This window comes from Sesamum indicum, linkage group LG12, assembly GCF_026168435.1.
Source record: "Sesamum indicum cultivar Baizhima isolate 11 linkage group LG12, ASM2616843v1, whole genome shotgun sequence".
Classification (NCBI taxonomy): domain Eukaryota; kingdom Viridiplantae; phylum Streptophyta; class Magnoliopsida; order Lamiales; family Pedaliaceae; genus Sesamum; species Sesamum indicum.
Window position 1 is genome coordinate 17061080 of NC_142668.1, and position 19195 is coordinate 17080274.

Sequence of the window (19195 nt, forward strand, 5' to 3'; positions counted from 1 at the left end):
AATCACCAGGACAAGTATATAAATAGAGCCCTCCATCTCTCATCAATCACCGACAACTCACAAGTGATCCTCTTTTGTGCGCTTTCTCATTCCCAACATCATCAATCGAATAAAGCAAAAAGCACAAAAGAGGGAAGAAGAATGGCAAGGCTCGCAATCGTCTTAGCTGGAGCTCTCTGCCTCCTCTCTCTGGCTCAGCTCGCCAACGCCCAGGAGCCTCAATTCATCGTCAAGGGAAGGGTGTTCTGCGAAGTTTGCCGTGCCAATTTCATCAATAAATTCAGCAAGCCAATGGTAGGAGCAGAAGTGAAGTTGGAATGCAGAGATGAGGAATCCGGGATGGTGACATACAGCTTGACTGGGGGTGTCACCAATGACAAGGGAGAGTACAGATTAGCGGCGGAAGGTGATCATGAAGCGGAATACTGTGAGGTGACATTGGTGAAGAGCAGCGAGCCTGATTGTGCTGAGATCCCAGTTGACGGGTTGGGAGAGATACCAGCAGCTGAAATCACACTCACAGCCAACAATGGCTTCCATGATACGTTCCGTCACGCTAACGCACTCTTCTTCACCAAGAAGGAAGCCATGCCTCAGTGCGAAGAGCTCTACAAGGAGCTGGAAGAGGACAAGGAAGACGAGGAGCCCTTGCCTTGATGCGATTATATATACATATATGTGATGGAGTTTAATTTGTTATATGGTACACATGCACGTGTTGTGGGTCTAATAATTAGTGTAGGGTCTTTCTCAGTTTAATTCATTCTGAAGGGTCTATGCGCCTTCTGATTGTGTTGGGAGGACGTACATATATATGTACACTACTCTCATGCAATATATATAATAATAATTGTTATTTTTCATCATTCAAGGAATTCATATATATATATATATATATATATATTAAATAATTCAGATTATCATATAATTAAATTACGGAATATTCTTGGTTTATAAATACCGGGGATCCCGTATTCATTGGACCAGTTCATCATCAATGACAATATGACCACCGTTGATCATGTATCTTTATTAGCATACGCCATTGATTCTAAAACTACCAACAGGATATAAAAATCATCAACTAGCTAGGACATGGCGGGTGTATATATACAACAAGTAGCTTAATTAGACAACTGGCAATTTCTTTTTTAATTTTTTTCCTTGGAACTACGAGACAAACTGGAAGATCATGATCAACCACTGGAGGCGCATCTCCTCCTCTTGGCCATAAAAAGGTGCTCCGCCGCTTGCCACTCCTCCACCGCGTCGAAATCCAACTGTTTCACGCCGGCCGCCGACGCATCAAACAAGCAACCGGCCGCCGCCTGGGATAGACCCCTGTATAGCTGCTTAGTTTTGCGGCGACCTGCACCGACGGGGACGTTGCGGAGGGCTCCGCCGGCAGTCCAGTACCTCTGGCAACCCTTACAAAAGTGTCTAGGCTGATTAACATTGTAATTGTTGAAGTAACAGAACTTGGTTTCCATGCTTTTGCACCTGGGACAGGGAATGATCTTGTCTGGCCTCTTATCCACCGTTTGATCGGATTTCCTAGGTTCTTGACGATCGTTGTTTGCTTTCGAACTCTCTTTCAATGAGATGGTAGCTCCAAACAGCTTGATCCCTGATGATGAGTTGTTACTTTGTTGGACCTCAGCCATAGTCTAGAGAGAGAGAGAGAAGAGAGAGCAGGATTGATGATTATGCAGGAACTCTTGTGCTATCTGATGAAGTATTAATATAGTGGTGGACATATATATACACACACGAATATGTGCTTTAGAAAAGCAAAAAGTGCACAAATTGATTTTGACGGAGGGCAGTCTTTGCACAATGTGGGATAACTATTATAAATAAATAAAAAAGGAAAACTGAAAAGGTAGGTGAATGGAATAGGAATTAAGAAAATGAGAAGCAGAAAACAATTTTTTTTTACTTTAAATCAAGTGGGCCAAATTGAACTGATCACCTAATTAATAATATTTATTGTGCGGTTAATTATTCTTTTAAAATTATACATCAATTATATAATAAATATATAATACTTAACATGTAAATGATTAAACAATTAAATTGGAATAAAATTTCGAATAAAAGGAGGTAGAAATTGTGAGATAGATGAATGAGAGGCGCCACCGTCAGCACTCACTCAGCAGCAAATGTGTAGAAGGAGGCGAGGGCAGAGGGCAGAGAGCAGAGGTGTAAAAGTTGATGTTCAACTTTTTGCCCACGTCATTATCTTCTTTTTAATTAGTATGAAAGGCTATATATAAAGCGGGTTCCGGGTTAGCTAGGTGTACTCTTGACTACAAAGTGCTCAAAATTCAAGGCCTAAAGCTGACAAGTTTCTAATGTCTTCAAATTCTTAATTTTTGTAATTAACTAAATTTGTTTTAATTAAGCAAATCTGATATTATTATAAATTGCAGTTTATTTATCAAAGTTTATTGAGGCATCATCATCTGCATATCTTATTGTAAGTCTATATTAGACATTAGGAATTTCAATTGAATGAAATATTATAAATCGGTCATATTAAGGCTTGATTATTATGAACCTATGATAACCTATGAAAAAGAATAAACTGTAGATTGAAGATATAGATAATGAAATTTGAATTCATAAATGAAAAGTTAGCGACTTTGTCATTATATCACAATTTGTTGGTCAATATATATTAATGTTTTCCATTTGATTCATAACACGAAATCCAGCCACTTTGCTTGTTTGAGTAGTAATAGATTATCAAAGATGGAGATATTATATATATGCATATTTAGAGTTGACATGTGCGATTATTCTCATGTGCCCGACTGCCCGTTCCCATTCATACCAAGCAAGCAAATTCGTGTTTATTATCATTTCTTTTTTGATAAAATTAAACAATTGTTATTGCTCATCAATAATCCATTTTAATACATAAGTAATCTTGAAGAAAATAAAGTTTTGTGCAATTTATGCAATACATCAAGAAACAAGTAGGGTTTTTGTTTTTTTTTTGGGATAATTCTGCAATGATCTCTGAAATGCATAACTCCAAGTCAACGGAGATATATAATTATTTTCTGAATTCAGTCAGCTAATTTGTCTATCTTTGGTTTTTTTTTATTGGGTCCCCACCCCCACATAGTCGCTTTTCCCTTTTTCCCGGGGGGCGCTCCTCCAAGGTACAGTGCACTGTAACATACTATTGATGACCACGCTCGACATTCGCTCATTTTAATTACACATCAATTGCATTCGGTTCAGGATGATTCATAAACCATGGAAAATTCGCGTATATTACTCTGCTTCCTATTAGCTCATATTAACCATACTAACAACCCCCCACAGGCCACAACCCCAGTCCAGGGTAAACTTTTTCATATATGATCACTCAAACTTTTGATGTGCTGCGTTCCCCAATTTCACATGTAACTTTAGCTCTTGGTCTGAAACCAATGATATAATCGAAAAAAAAAAACTCGTTTTTCTCCAAGGGAAAAAGGGGCCGTGATTCTTGTTATGGTAATGCTAGTGCTTTTGGCTGCAACCCTTTTCTCTTTTCAGGCATCTCTTATTAAAATTTGTTCCTATCTTACCTTTGTCTAATCACCTTTTATTTGTGTTCCAGGTGGCTGTCAGTTGCAAATTAGTAAAATCTTGCAAAAGCTGGAGTTTCATTATGGGATTGCTTTAATAAAGCTCTCTTTATCTTTGATTAACTCAAAAGTAGCCATATTTTCGTGACCACCTTTTCCCTCAACTACTGTCTACACAGACCACCATATTACTGCTTTCCTTCTTTACGTGGAAAGATACACACTTTCACTTTAGGGCTCTCTTTAAAGAGAAAGTTTAGTGAAAAAGATGATCCCATTATTCTATGGGTGCGACAGTAATCTTTTACTGTATCCTTTGAAACTTTAGAATTTTGTCCATGTGTACAAGTACAAAACCATCCTGTCCCTTGTTACAAAAACTCCCAAAGCTTAAGTTGAAATTTGAAATTCAAATGCAATCTTATATATGGTATAAGAAATAATTATGCTTATGCTGCAATCTCCATTTCGCCTATTTTAACCATGTCAACTTTCACAGAACTGTTTATGCGTTTCCAAAAATGGGATTTATAAGTCGTGCATATATATATATATATATACCAGCTCACATATACTTAAGTAGATCAGTAACGCTATTTATAAAACACCAAAGATACCTCAGATTAATTAGACGAAGAAATTTTGGGCTATACACAAATATTTACCAGAGCATACCCCTAACCTGTACTGATACATTCATGACCAGTCAGCATTAAGTGTCACTCCAGTTACCATCATCTTCTCCATCATCACTTCCAACAGCCTGAATAGGCAACAACCCGAAATTAGTAAATAGCAGAGATAGGCGGCCATGGTAACTTGTGATGACTGTATATTTTCCCTTTTTATGTTGTGAGGGGGAGAGATTTACCTGGCGAATGGCATTTGCCTTCTTCAGAATTGCAGTGACTTGGATATTGGGAGATTCCCCTAATGGCGCAGTTGATTTGGCAGCCACCGTTGGTCTCAGATTGAATGACTGAACCCACAAAGAAAAAGGTGAAAGCACAGGTCAGAGATAAGAGGGATAATCTAAACAAGCATAAGCTGGTTCTCATGTTCTTATGGCCCCATTGTGCCTCCTCATGGAGTGTGATGTAAAAGTTATGCTTGTACTAGTTGGGGTAGAGAAAATAGAATCAATATGATAATAGAACACTAGATTAAAGAAGTCTTGACACAGAAATCCGATTCACCAACATTGACCAGCTCACAGATGCATAATGATATAACAGAGTCAACCATGATAAATGCAATTCCGCAGATACTCCGTAGAAGATATGTCAAACGGCAAATAGCATGCTTCCTGTATATGACATTAAGACAGGACACCAAAGAATTTGATAATTCAACTAAATCTGCAGCATTTTTTTCAGGTAAACCAGATTAATAAGAAATAGAAGGAATGTAGCTATCACATTCCAGCTTAGCTCTAAAGGGTAAATCAGTATGTGAGATTCTAAAATTTGTGAACAATAACATTTTTTAATGTTGCTGCTAAAACTAGCTCCAGTCACCAGTAGCTCACTTTTGTTCTAATTTGCTGGAGAAAGTCCTTCTTTTCATCCATGCTCTTACCCTGCTTAGCTTCTCTTAGTCCATGTGATCTCTGCCAGTCAAATTGTGGTATACATATATGTAAGTAACATGACACAAAGATTCAGTCAGCTTAAATAATTATTCAGCTGAAAAAAAACAACAAAGGAGTTTGCAATATAAGACCTTCTTGCTCTGTTGCTCATTTGTGGTCTCAAAACTTTGATCTTGATTGAAGGGGGCTGGCTTAGGTTGCTGAGTTATTATGGATGCTGAATGCGTAACATCACATGCATAATTAGTGCCTTTGGGCATCACCTTGCACCCGTCTTGTATAACTTCCAACTGGGGCTTCATACCACGCCATTCAACTGGAGGTAAAGGTGGAGGATCAGGAGTGGTTGCAGCTTCTGGCTCCACAAGATCCTTTGAATTGGTATCGTTTCTGAGTTCTTCTTGTAATGAGGGATTTAGGGTCTCCATACTTTGAAGATCAACTGAATGAAAAGAATGAGAACCTTGCATGCTATTTTCAGCAAAAGGAAATTGAGATCCAAAGTTGTCATGGAAATCTCCATGGCTAGTTTTCCCATTTCCCATAACTGTTGAAGATTCTGTCAGAGAGATTCTGCCGAGGGAGCCATACAAGTCAGGGTCCTTGGTACTAGGAGACTTTCTGGACTCCCGCTGCTCAGAATTTGATTCAGACTGATGCCTATGACAATCATCTGATAAAGAAGGCGATGATCCATGGAATGTATCATCCTCAGAGTCTGAACCGATGTTGTGCTGAGTAATGGACACCTCGGGTACCAACTGAAATGAAGGAAACACATCTCTGCTGCTTTCATCATTAGTGTTTCCATAGGGAAATTTTAGTTTCAGCCTTGAAGTCTCAAAGCCATCTATTGGTTGGAAAGATATTTTCATGTGCGCAAGAGGAGGTGATGAAGGAGGTGAGGGTATTTGGGATTCACCTCCAAACAGATCTCTGTTTCGTCCAGCAAACGCTTGATGTGCAAAGTTCTGATGATTTTTCTGCTTCAAAGCATTTGCATTTTGATAGCTAGTGTGCCCTGAGTTCTCATCCCCACCATGCAATAGTTTTTTGCTGGATCCTGGTTTGAGCAATTTATTGCTGAGTTCAAACATTCGAGATGAACTTTTTGTAACTTCCTGGAGCTTTGTTGCAGCTAGGGACTCTGGATTGACAGGCAGAACATTTCCAGATGCTGTTACACTGGCTTTGCTAGAGCTAAAATTATTTGGAGAAAATGAATCACTTCTTTTCCCAACTCTGATGTCTAAATCAGCTGGAGAAATTTTCCAAGATGTCTTCTTTGGTGATATGCCACTGTCTTGCTTCTCCTGGCACATAGAGCTATCCATATCCGGACATTCTGCAATATTTTGAGAGCTCTCTATTTTAACTGGGCCCGCTCGATTTTTGTCACTGCTAATAAGATACTGAGTAGAAGAACTAATTTGCGCATCTTTCGTAGACAGAGGATCTTGGGGAAGAGCATTTAATACACTGAAATCTGGTGGTTTTGATGGCTGGAGTCCTAGCAAGCCACCATTAGTCCAGATGGTGACTGAAGCAACATTAGAAGTTTCTGGTGCAGGTTTCTGGGACTCCAGACTGCTCGTTTTATCACCAATAACGAGCATTGCCGACCTACTTTCCCTTAAATTAGAAGATACTGCGCATGAAACAGATGCTACATTCTTGCCATCATTAGTGCCACCCAAACTAGAATCAATGCTCTGCAGGCTGCCTGGATTCGACAATTCTCCAGTCATTTGAACAGATTGTAGTAAAGCCTCGTCCACTGGGGAGAGTGAGTTACTTTCATCCCTAGTAGCTACTCTACTAATAGAACAGCAAGCTGCAGAAGGGGGATTTGGCGAAACTGGAATGGGATTATGTTCACAACCACCAGTTATAAGAGAACTGTTGGCCCATATATTAGACTCAGGGTTTGAGTTTTGGCATTCCGAATTATGTTTAATCATTTCAGGTAGTCCATCCTCAGCTGCTTTGTCCTCCAACTTAGAGTATTCATCTATTTCTGGCTTTCTGATGCAGTCAATATCAGTTTGGGACTCTGGGTCAATGCTATTAAGTGCATCTGTAAAATGATCTGTTTCACTTTCAAAGTTATCAAGATGGATATCACCAAATCCAAATGTTGGTAAAGCTTCAATGCAAATCTGGCCATCTGGTTTTTCAATATTGACAGCAACATCACTCAGAGTTTCTAGATCCAATTTCAGGAGAAATGATTCCAGATTTCTATCATGTTCATCCTCCTGTGCCACGCTATCGTGATCACCATCCTGCAATGTTGCTGGCTTTTCATCCCAATTAGCAGAATATGAAGTACAGACACCTTGCTCTTGCGTTAGATTTATCTGAATATCATTACGTGCATCTGAAACTTTTTCCTTGAGGAAATTGTAGTCAAGGTAGTCCCTGTCATGCCTCTTTACAGGAGAAGCAATAAATTCTCTAGATTCTTGTTCTTTGGGTTGCATTGAGTGAATGCCATGGAAATCACCTTCAATGCGGCCAAACCCATTTCTCAAGTCCAAACATGAATGTTCGCTCAAATCTGATCTTAACGCAGCATCACATGGGGACATTGTTTGAGAAGGCGAAGCGTGCCCACCAACATTCAGTTGAGCAAACTTCATGCTGCAACCGTCCAACATTTCAAATTTAGTACCCATCACAGAGAATCACAGTAAATGTTAATGTAGAACAACACGTTTTATATGTTCATTCCAAGTTTTCACCACAATTTCCCTTTTGTTACTTCTCGTTCCCATTTCCACTTCAAATACGAGCATAAATGGCTGTACCTGCAGGTTTGATATGAAAACGACGCCCTTTGTGACACATCTATATTCCTGGACCACGACCTTCTTTTCTGCACAAGTTTTCAGCAAGCTTAGTAGGATCACATATAATCATGGCTTTCATGTAATGTTATCAGGTGCATTACCTTAATCTTGTAACCCTGATTCGCTTTGGAAACTTTTGGTGTCCCTGCTTCACCAGATGCCGCTGATGCTCTCTTAAAGAAAGTTGGATCTGAATACCTCTTCAAGCAAGATCCAGGGCCACCAGGGTCAAACCTGAAGAAAAGCAGAAGGCTTATTTTCAAAGCAAAGAACAAGGATTAGGCTATCAGTCTTAAAGAACATTTATACCTATCAAGCAAGTCCAAACGTGGAGGGCCGCAGCAATCTTCATAAGAATCCAACACAAATTGAGGCACATCACTACATACCAAAAGATTTTTTTCACATTGGAGACGAGCGTGCCAACAGGAACCTGTCATCAACTTTTCTTGTAAGGACTTGGAACAATGGAACAGAAATGATGCAGAAACAGTATACAGCCATGCGGCTCTAACATGGAAATTTCGATCACCAAAGCTTGTATTCAGTGGGGGCAGAGGTATCGTTGCTAAAGTAACTGCAATTTACGAAGGGGTAAGGAGGGTAACAGTTTTCAATATGTGAAAGCCGTGCTTATACCAGCAGTGTAAGCAAAGTGTAAGTGGGTCCTTTGTGCCAGTAGAGCCTTCTCAATCGGAGAAAGGGCAGCTTCAATTCGTTGCGCACGACTCGTCAACTTATGGCTTCTAGAAGATGTTATCGCCACTTCTTCCTGCAAGCCATGAAAAACTTCTGCTGCAAAACTACCACAAGCAGAGATGATATTTCAGTGTAAATTACGTTTAAAATTCCTGAGAATGAAGATGAAGGACAGACCTCATCAGATATGTTTGTCTCTTTAGGGAAAACGAGCTTTCTGCCAGATGTGTGTGTATGTTGTGTGTGTCTTTTGTAACATAAATATAAAATTTGACATGCTACGGTACCAAAATCAGTTTATAGTGTGATTGAGTTTATCCTCTGTTCGTTCTTTTCAGAAATGGCCACTTGCATTTTCCAGTGCTTATGCTGGTACCAATTTCCCCTGCTACCCTCTTTCTACTGGAATGTATATGCACACAGGCGTAAATTCATACACGAATACGTGAACAATCTTAAGCTTAATATTTCCAGATTTAGCAAAAATTACCAGCACGGCCTACAACATTAAGGTAAATGGACCAAATTCCCTTTTAAGTATTCAACAGCAGAAACACTACAAAATTCCAACAATAAAAAAATCATTTCCAATTTCAAACAAGTCTCGCAACACTACAAAAATGTAACTCACTTGCATCCAATACGCAAACAAACTAAACGAAATAGTGAACAAAACTACATATATTTCCCAGAATAAGGACTGAACTACGAAATGCAACTCAAACCACCAGTAAACAAGCTCGAAAACATCAACCAAAATGGCAAAAGAGCTGAATTATATAAACAGTATAAAGAAAATAGTAGAAAAACTTACTCAGCGAGATCACCTAGCTGACGTAAGACTCCGACGAGGCCAGCCACGGCTACTCCTTGAAGAATCTCCTTGGGGTCTTGCTTGTCCCCCTCCCTGTACATCTCCGGTGCTCCTAGCCCGTACTCATTCCTCACCTCCACTCTCACCAACGGCATCGTTGTAACACACAAAAGCAGAAACAAAAAGCAATTTCCAAAAGACTCCAAAATTCAGTGGGCTAGAATGCAGCAGAGAAATGAAGGAAATGCGAAATGAATGGCGTATAGTGAATAAATAAATGAAGGAATGATGAGTGAGAGATAGAGAGAGAAAGAGAAAAACGAATACAAGTGAGAGAGGAAAATCATTAGGTAGAGGGATTGCAGCAGCTGAACTGCCGAGAGTGTGATATATATACAGAGTCACAGAGAGCAACTGATGTGTGTGTGTGTGTGTGCGAAATGAGAAGACGACATTGCCAACTCTGCAAGCCATTCCTGAGGAGGGGACGAGTGTTGGAGAAAAGGACGGAAATGGGGTTGGAGTTTTGAATGAATTGACCCTGCTCGGATAAGCAATGACCAAATTGACCGGGATGGGGATGGAAAGTGTGGTCCCCACCAATCATCGTCACCGGATTCATGACGGCGTTAATTTTATTAATTAGAATTTCTCAAATAAATATTTTATTTATTTATACAAAAAAATTAAAAAATAGAGCGGAAAGAAATTATTATCTTCTTTTTGGTGTCTGCATTAATAGGGAACCAATTAAAGTTGGGGGAATTATTAGGTTTTAGCAGAGCATGCTAATATTCTACTCTCTTTTTTTATTGTTGACGTCAGCGGATGGATTGGGGGGCATTCTGGGAAACACAATAAATTGAAGGGCAAAACCTCCCAGGAAATGTATTGAATCTAATTAACTAACTAATTCTGCATCGCATGAAAATCAGCTCTCCTCCCACGGATTTAAATTATATTCTTTTTAATATACACACCTTATGTGAATAAAGATAATATAATATATTTTGAGTAAAGTAAAAAATACAAGATAAATTTGGCAACAAAAAATCTTATCCGCCGGTTGGGATGGCACTGATTTTGGTGGAGGATAATCAATCATGTCAACTAAAATACCTTTGATGTGGAAACAACTACTGTGGGCTTGTGATTGCTTTTCCTACAATATCTATCATATTTTATTATTAAATGCATGTCTGGCAAAAGTTTTGGACCGGGCTTCAAAGCCCAACTGATGATGATGGCCATGATGGGCCTTACTGCTTTGCCATTTGTAGCATGAGGTTGGGTCCATGCACACAGCCCACGGGCCTCTCTTACAAGGATTCAGACACTCTCATTTTGGACACAGTATAAAGAAACATTCTTTGTTGTACTAATTCTTAAATACTCAAATTTATTCTTGATTTTATTTTTTTCTTTGAAAAAATAATTCAAATTAATAATTTTATATTATATATTTTTTTCTCTTAACCATTCACTGTTCCACATTATTCTCTCACTTTTTACTTTTTCACATTTATTATAATTTATTCTTTTCACAATTATTTTCCATATCATTTTATAATAATTTTTTTTATATGCTCACGGGAATTACGTATCATGCAAAACGAGTCTGTAATAAAAAAAGGAAAAGAGTAGATTCGTTTTCCTTGATTTGGTAAGTTTGAGTTTCTTTGATATTGAACCAAAATGAGTGCAAGATGAAGAATATGAGGATCCACTGAGTGAGTGTAGCATCATTTGTCACTTCACCTCATCACCAATTCTCCTACATCATTTATATATTTATTTAATTAGAATAAAATAGAGACACACTATAGCTACTTATTCTCTCTTTATGGGGATCATTTTTTTTTTATTATTATTAGAATATTCAAATAAAGGTTTTTTGTTTTCTAAAAATTATAATATTATACATAGGAAGATTTTAAATTTTTTTGAACCTTTATCTAATAATTCTATATTTAAATGAGGAATGATAATAAATATAATTAGGAGGAGTGTATGTATGCATATGAATATAGAAATAGAAAGAGAATAAAAATAATTGAAATGAAAGGAAGCATAATGAATAATAGTGGGGTAGTGAAGGGGGGAGTGGAGTGGTGCAATTGTGGGACCAATCACGTGGAATGACATGTCTTTTAATGTAACAATTAAAACCATTTTTAATAAAGTGCGTCTTCTTCATCACTTCCATTCCATCTACACATACCACCCAAGAATTTCAATTTTTTTTTTTATTTTTAAAATTTTGAACTTTATATCATATAATTAATTAATTAATGTGAACCATATCATATCAATATTAATATGTTTAACATCATTCTAATTAATATGATTCATATTTTTAGATCAAACTTATATCTAAAAAGAAAAGAACCACCCATTCAAATAAGTTGGTTGCCTAGTTGCAAAAATGCTATACACAAACATATATATATATATATATATATTCCTTGATTCTACCAATATTATTAATTAATTTAATTTGGGTGTGGTTTAAATTGTACCAAACATCAAAACATAAGGGGGAAAAAAAGGAACTAAGGATGTAATGAATGATTTGTCTGATGTAATGAAGACACCAATCAGCTAATACATCCAAAAGACAAATGGCCAGAATTGAAAAAGAGAGCGTACGGAGTTGGGCATAGCTTTTGAGAAAATGAACATAAATTGGTTGGCCATATTAAGAACCACACATGTAAGGCAAAGAAAAAGTGAGGATCCACCTTCATTTATTAGCTTACTAGTAAAATTTACACTCATTTATTTAAATTTTATTAAATATGTGGGTATTTATAATCGATGTTATTATTTTTCGTTATATTGATGTATTAATAAAAAGAAATAGAAAGAAGAGTAGTGTAAAAAGGAGAAATGGAGGGGGCTAAACTCTAAATTAAACTTTGGTAAAAACAAAAAAGAATAATGTTGAAAGTAATGAAAGAGACAGGGCAACCACCAACGTCATAAGCATCATTACAGTCTAATTTCGGTACGGTGTTTGCTGGCAGCAACTAATAAAATGACGCCAAATGAAAACGCCTTATTTTTATTTCTTTTTTCTAGTATTTAAAACGTAAAAAATGTGTTTGGTTTTCGTTAATTTTGCATTTTTCCTAATATTTAAGATGTTAGAAAAATGCATTTATTTTTCTCATTAACGGACATATTGTTTATTTCTTGTTGACCTGTCTATTAATTTTAAAATATCTCTACTATTTATTAAGTGTGAGGAGTTGAGTAACTATTTTTAAGTCGAGCCCCAAAAATGTATATTGATTAAGATATGTTCAAGCTCAATAATATTCTATTCATGTATATATACAATATATAAAAAATATTTAATAAGTTATCGACTCTTATAAGTCGTTATTCTCTTTTATATATATAATTGAGTAAATATAATAAAATTTTAATTATATATACGTCTTAACTGTACTTCCATAGCTATATGAATATAAAGTTGATGATTATCTTAGGGTGAAACCATTTTTATCTTTTTTATATCAGTTAGATATTTTAATTACTTTTAAATGTTTACGTGGAACCAAATTTTACAATGCAAATATTTTGAAAACAAAAGGAAAATAAAGTAAAAAAGATAATTTGATCATTTTATTTTTCTTTTTAATTAAAAAAAAACAATATTTTTGAAGAAAACGAACATACTATAAGATGGATTTTGGAAATTTGAAAATATTTTTAAAAAAAGAAAAAGAAAAAAGAAGAGTAAGTTTTTTTGAGGGGAAAAAAGGAAAAAAATCCTACGAGCAATCACTCTCATATCTCTTGATTGTTGGGAAAAAAAGGAGAAAAGAAAACACAGGGGCCCACACCCCACGTTTTCTGATTGGTTGCACGATCAAGGTTTAAGGTGTAGAGGGCCCACAAAGATCTGAACAAATTCGCATTGGATTATCTGATGTGCGTTGTTTAAAGAAAACCAAAACATCACTGTCTCTCTCTCTCTCGCATTCCTAATCCAAATCAAAACGTAAAACACCCTCCAACTCAAATTTCATTTTGATCGCCAATCTCTCTCAATCTTCAATCCTTTTCTTCCCTCATTCAAAAAATTGATTTTGCCTTTTCCCGACATTATATATATATATATGCATGCATTTATGTACAACGTAGTCGTTATCCTGAGATAAAAAAAAAAATCTTCTAAAATACAATTTTAATTTTATTGATTTAACAATATTAGTAATATATTTCTTAGAATAGTCAAAACGAAGTTTCATGATTCAATGGAAGTGTGCAAAAACAATATCACGTTGTAAAAAACAAACAGTACTAAACAATGTTTCATCCACACTACAATTAGGACTTCTAGAAAGATATTTCTTTCGTATTTGAAATTCCGCTGTGAATATGGAGGGAGAAGTTGCACGTCCCTGGAGAATGAGGAATATTTACTTTGTCTTTTTAATTCTTAATAATTTATTGGTTTCAAATACTTTTGGAATTGTTGTTTGATGTCAAAAGCCCGACACAAATATTGCAAAACCCCCTATACATATATATATATATATATATATAAACACAAATATATTGCAAGTAATCCCATATTTGGACATAAAGTATGTTATGGTGGATGCAATGTAAGAATGACCCAAAAATAGATAAATTAAGAGAAATGATGGGTGAAAAAGGTTGAAACTTTTGGGACTGAAAACTGGGAGACTGTGGTTAAGGGCAAAGTGATGGGAAAGAATCAAAGAGAGGAGAAAAAGAAAGAAAAATATGGAAAAGGGCAAAGTGATAAGGAGACATGGGTATCTTATTGTTAGATTTTCTTTCACCCTAACAAATGCTACATTCTGTTTTTAAGGGAACAAAAAAATAAAAAAAAAAGAATTGGAAGAGAAATATTTATATTTATACTTTGTTGTTATTGAATAAAACTCTTTTGATATCCTAAAAAAAATTTAGTCTATTATTTTGTGATTTTGATTTTTTTTTAATATATGCTCGTTTGACACTCTCAATTGAATGTGCATAAATAAAAATTATTTTTTACATTTAAACTTATATATTAATTAAAAAAATTAAAAATAAAAAATTATAAGAAGTTAGAGTTAGCACTCGAAAATTGGACAACTTGACGATTATGGAAAAAAAAAAAGGGAGAAAATATATATATAAAAAAAAAAGAGCACTCTCCCTTAATAATAAAGTATAGATTATCTCATAAAAATATTTTACTTTTCTCTCTTTAGCTTTCAACTTTGTATCTTCTCAACTTCCATGTCTTCGTCCTTCTCTTAATAACTTCTTACAACTTCTCTTTTCTAAAAAAATATTTTTAATTAATTATGCACGTACATTTGAGTGTGCTACATAGTTATTAAGAGCCTGTTTAATTGAAACAAAACTAAATTCTAAAAAAAAATAAAAATAAAAATTATCTATATATATATATAACTAAAACTCACTGTATTAAAAGTGGACAATGCAGGTGAAACGAATATCTTCTAACTATTAAGGATAAGTGAACTGTTCTGAGTGGTAATGGTCAGAAATGGATTTATAGGTAATTTGCTTTGTACATACTATATATTTTCATACATCATCTTCCTGCAGATTACAAATTGATCACGAACAGAAACAGAATCCTCGGCAAGTGGCAAAGTACGTGAATGCATTTTGAGACATTTGGTAATGGATGGACCCTAAGATTGTCCGAGCTTTTGAGAACCCCTTGCTCCAATTTTGATCCTCTCCAATATTTCATCATCATCACCATCGTCCGTTCAGTATGTGATGGGGTGTTACAGTTTAATAGGGTTTTGGGGGTAAATATTGGAGTGAATTGTTGGGAGAAAAAACATATATATATATATATATATATCACATGCATGCATATATAAATGTAGGGTTTATGGGGAAAAAAATATTCACATCTATAGATATATCGATATCTTCACACCAAACAATGATCGTTATGATATATAAATTATGAGATGTGAATTGTCTGGACGTGACATAATTCATCATATTTATTCATAATTGACTAACAAAATTGGATTTTTAGTTTTGTATGTTAGCTAGGGGTGAGAACTGTCGTCTTGTAACTAACGCATTGATAATTTTCTTGCCCATTTGAAAAAAAATCTTAAATACCAAAATTCCCCAAATGCTCCGCGGATTTTTTTGGTTAATTTTCATGGAAATGACTAAAAATCATCACAAAATCATAAATTTCAGAACTAAAATTCTCGAAACATTAGTTTAGAATGATAGATGACACCTCCTAACATACAGAACTAAAATTACAAATTTACTACTGCCTAACTATGTACATAATTAATGGTGCAAATTGATAATAAATATTTTTAGATTCGAAAATGCATGGGCTCCATATTTCTCATCATTTTCGTATACTAAAAAAAAGATATTATAAATTTTATAAACAGGGAAAATATTTTTTTAGTCCAAAATAAGGGTAGAATTTATTTTGATACCACAATTATAACAGGTGACGCTTTTATTTCCCATAAAACTCAAACTCGAATCTTTATAATCCAAAAAATGTGATATTGGGCCTTTTTAGTCCAAAAATTACAACGTGTTTTTAGTCTCAAATAACACCTTTTAAATTTCAAAACCACGATGAACATGACTTTTTGAGACTACAAATACGTGATTATAAGTTTTATGGGACAAAAAATGACAACTACTGTACTTGTGGTGTCAAAACAAATTCTACTCTTATTTTACTAGCTAGCTAGGTATATAGACGATGCAATTAGTTACACAAAAATACAATACAGTAAGAAAATAAATGAGACAATAATCTGGAGGGCCCGCGCACCATAAACTAAATGCAGTATATGGTAGGCGTGTTCCTATTTATTTTACTTTTTACAGACAGGAACGAACGAGGTAGAGGTAAAATAAATAAAATTACTGAATACTATTAATCCAATTTACGTACTGTGTGGGTAGAGAGAATTAGACAGTTCCAGCCACGACACGTACCTCAAACTTGATGATGATGAGGAATGTTTCCATAATAATGTATGTTTGCGATGGGGCATGCATGCATGTACATGAAATAATTAATTCGACATGTACAACAACTGCTGTATTTAGCTCAAAAATTTCAAACAGGCTGCCGAGAGGTACCACTGCTGATTTCCGTAGGTTTTGGGTCTCCTTGGTGTAAATATATATACATAGGATATATATATATATATATATGAGACAGAATCAGCGCAGTGGCCTGCTTCTCTCTGTGTGTTTGTAATAATAATTAATGATATGGGTGGGGGTGGGGTTGGGGTTGGGTTTGGGGGTACGTTGGCTCCATTAATATATAATTATATATACTAAATTATTGAATATTTGAAGGCTAATAACCGTAGTGTTTCAAGATCGTATCTGATATGAATGCTTCAGTACTATATATATGTTGACTCCGATTGATGCTATATGTATATTTCTTCTCGATATGGTTCACGCAATAAGATTTAAATCATTAAGAAAATGGCCGAGCTTTCAACTAACTCCCGATTGATTTAAACATCACCCATTTCTTTTATATATCTCTCTTACATTAATACAAAAGCTATATATATAAATATAGTCTGCACTCGGTACTGCATGTACAAGAAGCAGAACCAGAAATAAGCAACAGTACAACAAAATAGATTATTCCCTAAATTATAAACTACTGTATACAACTTAAAAATAGTAGTAAATTCATATACATTATGATTATATAAAGTTAATATAAAATTTAAATTTTGATTATGATTAATCAATATTTATAATAGTTTTTTGGATATGGCCACAACATTTGCTATAATTTTTAGGAAAAAGATACAATTTTAGTCATATAAGCTAGGGAGTTGGAAATTTTAATTAGCCTTATTTAAATTAGACACAACATACAATTTTGGTCCTGTAACTTTAAAAATTTCGACAATTTTGGTTCTTTTCGAAAATTCTATATTATCAGCCATGTTTGCACTTAAATTGGGGTTTTCGTTGAATTTGAGGACGTGATAATGCAAGTTATGATTTTTAATTATAATTGTGGTCATGTATCTTTAAGGAGTTGGCAATTTTTGTCCTCTAATTTTGGATGTAACGATTTTAATCCTCTATATTTCAAAATACTAGTGATTTTGGTCCTTAACCCAATCAGTGATCATTTTGTTTTTTTTATGATAACAGTTCAATAGTCATATTACATCTTTTAATCAGACCTAATATGCTTCCAAAATAAAATTAAACCTCGACAAACTTCATACTTTGGTTTGACTGCCTGCCACTAGGTATTATAAGCCGTTGATTTTACAAACTTCTTTCAAACACACTACCGCAACAAATCAGATGGTTCATAGGTACTTGGCTCCTTTAGCACAAACAACAACAAGTACGGTAAGACGTCTACTATCCACTGAGATCCGAGTAGAGCACCAGCAAAGAGAAATCTCGTTCATCTTTTGGTTCAAGAGTTTTATTTTCATAGGTATATGGATTAACCTATGTTTATAGTTTTGAACTATCTTTTCAATCTCTATTAAGATCCTGAGAGAACTTTGAGGTATTAGGCTCGCGCGAGTTCTTCCATTTAGTTCCTTTTATCATAATACTAAGAGTTTTTTAGTAATTCAAAATTTTACTTAATCAATCTTTACCCCAAATCTTGGTGTATTGTAAATGTCTCATTGTATTTGTTTCTAAATAAGCCAAGTACCTGTGAATCATGTGTTACAGTAGTATGGTTAGAAAAAACCCATAAAATCGAGTGCTTGGAACTGGTGGCAATACGGTCAAATAAAGGTAAAAAGTTTATGGAGGCTTAATTTTATTTCAAAAAGTATGTTGAGTCTGTCTGCATATGATAGGACTATTCAATCTTTTATCATAATGACCAAAATTGATATTATTTTGAAAGATAGAGGACTAAAAATGCTACATTCAAAGTTAGAGGACCAAAATTATCAACCCCTTTGGACTGTCACATCATAAAAAAATTCACTAGAAGCCCCAATTTAGGTACTGATATGACTGATGAAGTGGAATTTTTTGGCCAAATTGATCTAAAAGGACCAAAATTACTATAGTTTTTTAAAATAAATGACTAAAAAAATCTCTATATTCAAAGTTAGAGCACCAAAATTGCCACCCCCTTAAAGATAATAACTTGGGCGGCCATATCATCAAATTCACCAGAAGCTCCAATTTAAATGCTGACATGATTGATGATGTGAAATTTTCTGACTAAATTAATCAAAAAGGACTAAAATTGCTATGATTTTTAAAGTTATAGGACTATATTCTGAATTTTGATTTGAACAAGACCAAAATTACCACCCCCTAACTTGCAGGGATAAAATTGCAATTTATTTATATTTTTAACTATGGGTAATCTTTTACCTCATCTGTAGAAACAACAACTAGTAGCCGTTGTATAGTCGTAATTAATTAATATTAATCATAATTTTTTACTTTTAGTTATGGTAATTTACCATGGTAAAATGTCATATTTCTTCTTGTGAAGAGACACTAAAAAAATAATGTATTATTATTATTAATTATCATAGTAAAAAATATAAAATTATAATGAATATTAATTAATCATTCATGGCTAAACAACAACCATTAGCTGCTTCTACAGACGAAA

General features: G+C 34.8%; 1 protein-coding gene and 2 pseudogenes across 3 annotated transcripts; 1 reads left to right on the forward strand and 2 right to left on the reverse strand.

Annotated features, from left to right (window-relative positions):
* Positions 1-31: 31 nt before the first annotated feature.
* Positions 32-866, forward strand: LOC105179501 (olee1-like protein pseudogene; annotated as a pseudogene).
* A 330-nt stretch (positions 867-1196) lies between these two features.
* Positions 1197-1664, reverse strand: LOC105179502 (cyclic dof factor 4 pseudogene; annotated as a pseudogene).
* LOC105179459 (protein SCAR3) lies at positions 1528-10038 on the reverse strand. Of its 3 annotated transcripts, none has more exons than XM_011103080.3 (10): positions 9541-10038; positions 8667-8830; positions 8337-8460; positions 8129-8261; positions 7986-8053; positions 5307-7818; positions 5113-5193; positions 4456-4563; positions 4267-4347; positions 1528-1667 (listed from the first exon to the last, which is right to left on the reverse strand). In XM_011103080.3, the coding sequence occupies exons 1-9, from the start codon at positions 9693-9695 to the stop codon at positions 4297-4299; spliced, it is 3396 nt and encodes a 1131-aa protein (XP_011101382.1). In that variant the 5' UTR covers positions 9696-10038; the 3' UTR covers positions 1528-1667; positions 4267-4296. The 3 variants fall into 3 exon arrangements, with proteins under 3 accessions (XP_011101382.1, XP_088732483.1, XP_011101380.1); XM_088876357.1 differs by having other exon boundaries at positions 1554-1627; XM_011103078.3 differs by lacking the exon at positions 1528-1667 and having other exon boundaries at positions 4181-4347.
* Positions 10039-19195: the final 9157 nt, after the last annotated feature.